Source organism: Periplaneta americana, chromosome 3 (genome assembly GCF_040183065.1).
Source record: "Periplaneta americana isolate PAMFEO1 chromosome 3, P.americana_PAMFEO1_priV1, whole genome shotgun sequence".
NCBI classification, from domain to species: domain Eukaryota; kingdom Metazoa; phylum Arthropoda; class Insecta; order Blattodea; family Blattidae; genus Periplaneta; species Periplaneta americana.
The window spans coordinates 140443073-140452858 of NC_091119.1; the positions used below are offsets into that span (position 1 = coordinate 140443073).

The 9786-nt window shown below is 37.0% G+C and overlaps 1 protein-coding gene across 1 annotated transcript in view; it reads left to right on the top strand.

Annotated features, from left to right (window-relative positions):
* The window catches only part of LOC138696565 (uncharacterized), a 134751-nt gene extending 125285 nt beyond the window's left edge, over window positions 1-9466 (top strand). The window contains exons 3-5 of the mRNA XM_069821691.1: window positions 1724-1864; window positions 4448-4585; window positions 7318-9466. Coding sequence (XP_069677792.1) covers window positions 1724-1864; window positions 4448-4585; window positions 7318-7527 — 489 coding nt within the window. The 3' untranslated portion in view covers window positions 7528-9466. The remainder of the gene's footprint in view (window positions 1-1723; window positions 1865-4447; window positions 4586-7317) is intronic.
* Window positions 9467-9786: the final 320 nt, after the last annotated feature.

Sequence of the window (9786 nt, forward strand, 5' to 3'; positions counted from 1 at the left end):
CACCCAGCTATTTCTAGAAATCAGTACACCTATTTATGTTTCATTCACAGAACAACTAATTATGTATCGTAACTCATTCTACTTCTGTCTTTAGCAGCAAAGTTACAGTCCATGCAATGTGGAGTCAACATTAGTCATCTGACCCCAAGATGCGAAGCCTGGTTATAGTTTTCTAATAGCCACAAACCATCCAAGCATGCCAACACGTCTCGCCACCTGGGCGTTCTCTGGATGAATTGTTTATTTCTCGTTTGCTAACTAGTCTCGCCAACAGGGCACCCGTCATGTAGAGCCAGGTAGTGTACGTGTTAGAGGTCTGCACGGGTCGAAATTCTTAGCCCCGGTCCGATCTGAACCAGACCCGAAACCCGATATCAGATTAATTGAAGGGTTCAGAACCATAGTGGACCAAGCGCCATTTACTAAAACCGTAGAAAACAAAGGTTAAAATTAAGTTATTACCATAATTCAATGGAAACATATAGCAAGTAATATAAAGTACACACATTAAAACTACAAGATATATCAATCTTCATTAAACAATGGTATTCACTTAACTTTAACCCTTGCTTTCTCCGTTTTTAATAAATGGCGCTTGGCCCATTATGGCTCTTAACCCTTCAGTTATCATCATCCGAGCCCGAACCGAAACCCGATATTAGCTCAGAAAGACACGGAAAAGCACAGAATCAAACCAGTGGGCATAGAACAAAAACAAAATGAGCTACTTAAAATTATTTGTTTAGCTACAGCAGCAGACTAGCAGATAAAACAAAGGCCAGGGACCACAGGTGTCAGGAATAGAGATTATCACTCCAGTAAGACATGAAAAAGAGTAATCACCCACTCTCATAGGTGAAACAAATCATAATCAATGCTCTGTGTCCATCACAGAGTAGAGACGAAACAGATGCCGTTACGAAATACGGAGTGGGACTAAAGGCCGGTTCACAATAAACCTGGAACAGAAACGACAAAGAGAACGCGTACGTAAATAATGTTAAAATAAATGTATTTCAATGTGAGCATTCACAATAGTTAATTATGAATACTCCCTTTAAATGAATTTATTTTAACATTATTTCCGTTCTCGTTCTCGCTGTCGTTTCCGTTCCCGGTTTATTGTGAACCAGCCTTAAACAATAACTTACTGCTCTGGATGATGTGGGTAGACATCTAATCGTGCATGCATTAAAATCTTCGTATTATTTTTTGATCAGTAGATTACATAATTTGCAGAAAAAAATGATTTGTGTTTCGTTAAGGCCCGAGCCCGGCCCACGGGGCAGGCCGAGTCTAGGGCCGTGGTCTTGACCTGAGCTGGTGCAGACTTCCAGTACGCGAACGTTGCGATAAGTCAGTGAAACTAGCCAAGAGGTCATTCCTGTTGATGCCGATGCACTATCGTAATCGGTTTAGAATAAATAACCAGTGATATTGTAACTTACTAATAGTAAGTTACTATCTCCATTCGACATCAACAAAGATTATACGCCCTTCTATCATAACATATTTTGATAAACCCACACGCGTAAAGAATGGAAGCAGTGGTTCATTTTACATTCCACAGTACACAAACACTTTAGTAACTCTGCAAACATGTTAAAAACTCGTTAATTTCAACTATTGCCTTTATGGTCTTGAAGTAAACTTATGTAAAGGTTATCTTCTGTGAGTGGCATTATGGTATTTTTCTATAAAAACATTTTCTCATTGTTTGCAGGCTAAGGAGACTTTCAATCTGGATTTTAAACAGCTCCATCAAGATTGGAAATCCGTACAGTATTCATGGCTGCCGACTACAGAAGAGATCTCAAAAAGTTTGGGAGAACACGTCCCAATAGAACAGCTTGAGAAATTAGAGGTAAGCATTTCGTTTCGTCAGGATAATACTCTAACCCAGCGTTTCTCAAACTTTTTTTGAAGTGGGGACCACTTTTTAAAGTCAGAACAGTTCTGCGGACCACCTTACTCTTGTTCCCTTCGAAAGCAAATTTATCATTTTCATAATATATTTTAATACCAATAGGCCTATATTTATATTTTAAAATTGAATTAAGGTTCGGTACTTTGATCCTCTGTTATGAATTCGGATGGTCCCTGGCTGGGGTACAGGCGCGGCGCCAGATGTGCAGGGAAAAGATGTCGAGAAACACCATGTATATAGTGCTTTAAATCCCTCTTTTGTTGCTGAGAGTAGAGTGGGAAGTCGATAGACCGGTAAGGTAATAAATTTCGTAAAATGCAGTACAGAGAGAAAAAGTGAAATTCGATTGCCATGTGTCATTTCCAAACTCTGAGATTTTAAGCTATAGTGTGAAACGCAATTCGTTTGAATTTTATTTTTTATTCTGTATTTTTTGAAGGACCACAAGGACAGACCTCGAGGACCACAGATTGTCCGCGGACCATAGTTTGAGAAACGCTGCTCTAACCTATAAATGAATCGAAAAGTTATCTTCTTTAGTCTCACAGATATTTTTTTCTACAAATGTTTTCGGCTATGGGACGATTGTACGCTCGTAATGGTGTAGTATCACAGTTATAGGCTAGTAGCTCTTAGGAAAAATATATTTGCAGTTCTTTAACCAAACATAAATCTCACGGACTCTGCTCAAAATGAACCCCCGATCTCCTTCAGTGAGAACCGTCAGCATCTTAAGCTATAACTGGGCAGAGAAAGAGATTGGAAGTTAAATTAGCCACAGAGGTTTGTTATCGCGGTTAAGAATGCATAAATTTAGCAATTTACTCTTCGATTGTGTTACTGTGTTCATTCTGAAGGAGTCGCAAATGTGAGACGATATTTGATTTAAATCTGGTCGCAGTTCTCGGTGCTATGCAGACATCTCCCACAACGCAATGTGTTAGGCCTAATACAGATTGATATTCATCGTCGTTTATCTTAATGAACCGGGATCAAAGTTGCCCAAGTCTCTATTGGCTGGTAAACCCGACGGCCGTGATCCTGGGGACATCTCGAGCATTCCTCAGCCATGACTCAAGCCCTTGTTCCGTCGCACAGTTCCGTCACCTACCAAATTGTGTACGAATCTCATTCAAATCCGGACACGGCACACGTCACGCTGGACCGTGGGAAACGAAAACAAGTTCATTCCACCCAACACTCGTTGTCCTCGATAATCTGATGGATACCAAACATACCATTGGTCCAGAGGTTCGTGGGTTCAAGCCTGGCCGCGGGCGATGGAGCTTTAAGGACACTGCTTCCTACGGGAGGGAAGTAAAGTTGGGGATCCCATGTCGTATATTTAGAATAGCGATAACGAACGAGTGCTGGTTTGAATCCGCATGCGAAAAAAAAGGGAACAGACAGATATATAGCTTTATTATGCTGCAATGTGTTGGTACGATCACCTGTCGACTGGTGTAGGCTTACAGCTTTACTATGCAGCATATATCTTTACATAGAATTTCTTGTGAGTGGTGTGAGAAATAGAGGACGAGAAAAATACCAAGAGAAGAGAAATGCAATAAAAACAAGGGGAAGCCAAGGATAACGGAAAGACAAGGAAAAGAAGGGGAAGAAAAGAAAAAGAATGGAAAGACAAGGGAAACAAAGGGAAAACAAGGGACACGGGGGAAAAACAAAGGAAACGGGGAAAAATAAGGGAAACAAGGGGGATAAGGAAAAGGCAAGGAAAACAAGAGAAAGGTAAGAAAAACAAGGGAGAACAAATAAAACTATGGGAAGTCAAGGAAAACCAGGGGAAGACAAAGAAAACAAGGGGAAGATAAAGAAAACAAGGGAAGACCAAGAAAACAAGGGGAAAACAGGAAAAACAAGGGGAAACAGGAAAAACAAGGGGAAGACAAATAAAACAAGGGGAAGACAAGAAAAACAAGGGGAAGACAAGAAAAACAAGGGGAAGACAAAGAAAACAAGGGGAAGACAAAGAAAACAAGGGGAAGACAAAGAAAACAAGTGGAAGACAAGAAAAACAAGTGGAAGACAAGAAAAACAAGGGGAAGACAAGAAAAACAAGGGGAAGGCAAGGAAAACTAAGATCAGAAAGGAGAACAAGGGGAGCAAAGGCGAACAGGAACATGAGAGTAGGAGAATAAGGATGTAAGAACTTCAATTTTATGTGTCCTTAGTTATTTATTTAACTACCAATTTAAAGTTCGAAATTAACGAGATGAGATGATGATGCGGCAAGAAATCAGAAATTATTAAATAAGAACGGAAGGAAAAATCGGAGTACTTTGAGAAAACCTGCTCAATAATCACTCCGTCTACAACAAATCTTACAAGATCTGCCATAGATATAACTATCGTCAGTTTTTGGGAAGAATTGTAAAGTGACAGTCTCGGGTTGGCTCAATGAGGCTAAACATATTAGGAAAAATATTCCCAATTCTATAAGGAGTACTGAAAAACACATTAGTAGCTTAGCTCACACTGATAAACTGTTTCTTGTTGCAGCTGGATTCAACATTGAAAGACACGTACGAGTACCTGCAGAAGTTCGCAGTGGGACTTGAGCAGGTCGTATGGGACCAGAAAGACGAGAACGGGGCCTTTAAGGAGCAGTTCGCGGACATCGAGTTCAAACTAAGAGCGGTAAGTATCACAGATCAAGACGGGAACTTACATCGGCTCAATCTGAACGTGTTGAAGAAACAATTTTTCTTAAATACTGGATTCCTTGTATAAATTGTTGAAAACATAGAATACGTGTAATCTTAAGGTTTGAAACATTGCATACTTGGATGAAAAAAATAGTAGGCCTACATCATACTCACACTTGGCTACTGTTAATTCGAATACGATTTTCTGCTTCCCATTCTCGTTTCAAAGAAGTCATGAAAAATATTTGTGGACTATTGTAATGCTGATGTACTGTAAAGTTAGATTTTCTAAAACATTTCATGTTATATTCATAACTTATCCTAATTAATATACTAACATAAAATATTCTGACTAAAAATACAAATATGATATTCACTCCCTTCGTTAATTTGGAATATACTGTATATGGTGCAATCCATGTAACAATGCGCCAAAAATTATTACTCCTGAAACATTAAGTTGAATTAAATTCTGGCAACTTGATTGGTAAGACAGTGAAGACCTCACCTGTTGAACTCTGTACATGTTGAACATTGATCGTTCACAGGGGTAACATGAAAGTGCAACAAAGGTCACATACAACAACACTGTGTACCTAATCAATATTTTGTATTTGAGAGAGAATATTTTTCTTTTCATTGATATGCTTTTTAATGATAGATTACTAGAGTAAAACATAATAAATTACATTCAAAATATTTAGTGTAGTAAAAAATTATTACAAACTAAATATATATCTTGGTGTAACATAAGCCTCCGCATATTTAAATGAAATTTGACATTGAAAGAAGATTTCTGCACAGGCTAGGCTGTTGCCTCTTGAACTTCATCTTTCCTTCTCCAAGTTTTAGGGATTTCCACTTGACAGTTTGCCCTAAATATTATTTTTAAATTTCTATATATGCCCTAAGTAGGCCCTGAATCACAGGAGTTCATCCAAATTAGATTTGTTTAGTTCAAGATACAGATTGCAATTATTTTCAACATCTGGTACGACTGACATCCCTTTTGTTTATTTTGATATCCTTGTTTCTATACAAGATGCACATTGTATACAAATATACTAGAATTAATCATGAATCTATCATTTACACATGAACGTGAAAAGTGACGTGAAATTTCTGTTTTAATACTGTAGAAGTATATAGTTACGAAAATGAAAACATTATTTCTGTGGTAACTTCAGTGTAAAATTTATAAGTATTTCTCCAAGTTTGTAACAGAATTTTGGTATCATTTTGAACAGGGCTGGAGCCTCATAAGTAGCACCAATAAAGCATCATCACTCATGAGTAGGTCCGTACCTATTTTGTTTGGTACGTCCTAGATGTATGTTATTCAGATATCTCTACGTTTTATGTACACATGATTCCCCTATTAAAATTCTATAGGCCTAATGCGCCTAAATGAACCATAAACTACTATAAATGCTTAAAATTCATGTTTGTGCCTAAAAACGCCTTTTTAGTATTGTGTGTATATTTAAAACAAAAATACCGGTACTAAAATGCAATGAAGATTTTACTTAATTACCTTGAACAGAAGTTCGTTTGGAAAAGTCCATCCTAGCATATAAAGGATTAGGCGAGAGCTCACAAATTAGTTTCTGCGTCAATGCACCTCCGTTATGGAAAATGAAACTGGCCAATCAATAAGTCTCATCCACTGATAGAATTTGAGTCTTCAGTTCAGTGGCGCTCATTGTCAGCACCAGTTCTTTTACATAAATTTCAACTAAAATGAAATATTTATCAAAATTAAAATTTTAATTGTAAATTTTACTTAAACTACTAAACATCCTAAAGTGAATTTTATAAAGTCCTAAGTCTCTCTTTTTTAGCATCTAGAAATCCGGTCCCTACTCATGAATAGAGCTGAAAAAATGTATTGGTTATAAGCTACGCTGCATCATACGTAGAACTTTGTGTGTACAAAATCCTTGTGTGCACGCGCGATTAGTTACCGTAGCGGCTGCTTGTACAGTCCGCTCTGCATGAATGAACTCATAATAGAATTTGCATTTACATGATTACTGATGTTTGAAATTAATTAACTCAGAACAAATATTAAATTTACAAAGAACATCATTATCAATTGAAGGGTTCAGAGCCATAGTGGGCCAAGCGCCATTTATTAAAAACGGAGAAAGCAAGGTTTAAAGTTAGGTGAATACCATAGTTTAATGAAGACTGATATGTCAAATAGTTTTAATATGCATGCTTTATATTACTTGCTATATGTCTCATTAAATTTTAATAATCACTTAATTTTAACCCTTGTTTTCTTCACTTTCTATTTATGGCGCTTGACCCACTATGGCTCTGAACCCTTCAATTAAGTAAAACACAATTTCCTCATGTTCTGAATTCAATCCTCCTATCATCAGTTATTTGTTGGATTTTTGTTTCGGCATTCTGATACAATCTCACGCCACTCAAGCAGGTCTACTATTGAGGAGAGTCAGATGTTCACTCTCTCTGCTCCTTCAGACAGTAGAGACACCCGGCAACGCGATGCATTTTGTAAACAATGTATATAGAAATTATTTACTACCCTGATATCAATACTTTTCTTCAGCCCTAATCATGAGGCAATTAAAGCAGAAGATAATGGGGTAGGGTAGCCAGTTTCTTTCCCCCCTCCATTGCATATATCTCTGATTAATAAACAGTGTTCACTGATCAGACTGTCTAATGTAAAACATTGCATTTCATTTTCTGCAGACTCTATGTGAGATCCAAGCGGCCATGATGGAAAGAGGGGTGGTGCCACACATGGACATCACCAGACAGATCATGAACAACGACTTACGCCACATAGGCAATTCCTCGTACAGGAACGTACGGGACTGGGTGATCTTCCGGGATTGCATGAACGGCCTCGAATATGTGATTCAAGTGTTCGAGTACTTCAAACAGAAGTTAACCTCCTGAAGCACAGCCCTTCTTGGACAGGAGCACCAACACCTCAGCGGGGAGGAGCGTCTAAAGATACTCGGCAGCTTCCGCCGAAAACATCGAATTCCAACTACATAAAACAATAACGGGATCCAAGCATTTGGGGAACACATCGAGTTTTTTTAGTTACACTTGAAAAGTTTAAGTGAAATCGAGAACAAACAGAATTTTATAAATTCCCCATCCATCGTTCAACAATATCTTCCTCCAAGCTCCATCCAAGAGGGCGTTGAACACTTCAACGATACAGCTTTTAAAAACTTTATTTGTTTATTTTCTTTTTTATAACTTATAGTAGATAATATGAATTCATGTTACTGTACACTGCAACAAGGAAAAACAGAATTGGGACTGTTTTACTACAGATCAAAGGGATATTGTCACATGTGGTTCGTAGAGTTTAAAAATAAGTATTTTTGTCCACATGGAATCAAAGTCTGTGAGTATTAAGTGTTTTTGTCGTACCAGTAAAATACTCTTCTTGCTGATACATATAAGTGACTATAATGATTGTAATGTGTAGAAGTGACGACAGTGTTTCTACAGACGTCTTCGCTCCTCCCTCATGCAACAGAATGGGATGAGAAAAGCTTTAAATGTATGTATATACTTCTGTATGTAGATTTACGTTCTTAGAGCAAAGTGCCGTCCAGAAAGTATATATTTTGACGATCAGTAGAAGCTAATGTCAGAAACGTAGCCAGTATTTATATATAACATTTGAAGTAGAAGATTCAGATGGTGTAGTGTGTTCTCATTGTCCCATTCTTCAGTTGGCGGGACACGAATGAGGCTGGAGAACACCCGTTCCTGTTAATTTTTTTGTAATATATATCGATATTTATTTAATGTTGTTATGGTATGTAGATTATAAAATTTTACAGTATTACAGGCCATGTTTTACATATTAGAGCTCACATTTTTATTTGTTTAGACTGTGTTTAATTTAAAATAGCTTTTGTAAGTGTTTTTTATGTTTTATAAAATGTGTAATTTTAGACAAAAATTGAGAATATTGCGATTATGCCATCTTTAAGCTTATGTAAAGACATTTCTCCCCTGAATTCTTTAGCCATAATGGGTGAGAATGTTTCGGGATGTGCGTAATCGTTCTCAGTTGCCCAGTGATTTATCAAATAGGATAATTTGACGTCATTGACATTTCAATTGTACTTATTTAAACAGACCTACAATTGTATACACCAGCTGTGCCATGAAATTTCGAACACTATATGCTAATATTATTATAGGTGAACGATTTTAGTTTAAGACATATTTTCATTTAGTGTTCGGAAAATTTCTCAGACTTTTTAAGCTGATGTCAGGGTATTTCAGTGGACGTTTCATGTTACATAGGGTTATTCAAAAGTCACAGAAAGTTTTAAAGACTTCTTTGTTACGAAGTTAGTTTATAGAAAAATAATAATACGGTTCAGTTTTGTTCGTTAAATGTTAAATGTTATGTTTTATTTAACGACGCTCGCAACTGCAGAGGTTATATCAGCGTCGTCGGATGTGCCGGAATTTTGTCCCACAGGAGTTCTTTTACATGCCAGTAAATCTACTGACATGAGCCTGTCGCATTTAAGCACACTTTTTGTTCGTAAAACAAGGGAGTTTATTTCAAAATAATAGCTATGATCACCATTCTTTTCTTCTGTTAAGGTTATTTGTATCCTAGGGAATAAAGGACATTCAGAAGAAAATCTTGTGGAATATCTTTAAATATTTTACAATCTTGCAATCTGCAGGGTCCATATCTCAAGTCATTTAGAATTTTGGAACTTCTCAGTGTACTGGAACAATCTCTATTTCATTCATAACAACAATGAATGGCCAATTCGCATTTGTAGAGACAAAGCTATTGCTTTCTCAAATAAATTGGAAAAAAAAAAAAAAAAAAAAACAAAGAAAACTAACTCAAGAACAGCTTGATGTGCTAACATTTCTTTAATTTTCAATAGCAAGAAAATTAAAACAAACCACAAACCGAGCAAGGTAGGTCGTATTCGGGAGTTTCCGGGTTCAAATCCCGTGGCCCGCCAATATGACTGAACTTCCTCACGGTTTTCCTCAGTCACAAAGGCATATGCCGGATTAGAAATTTACATACCATGATTCATCACTGCCTTAATCACTATTAGCATAATAATTACAAAAAAAATTGATTAACTTAAAATAAATGCAACAATTATGACAGTAGAAACAGGATCACAACAACAGTCCATAACCTAC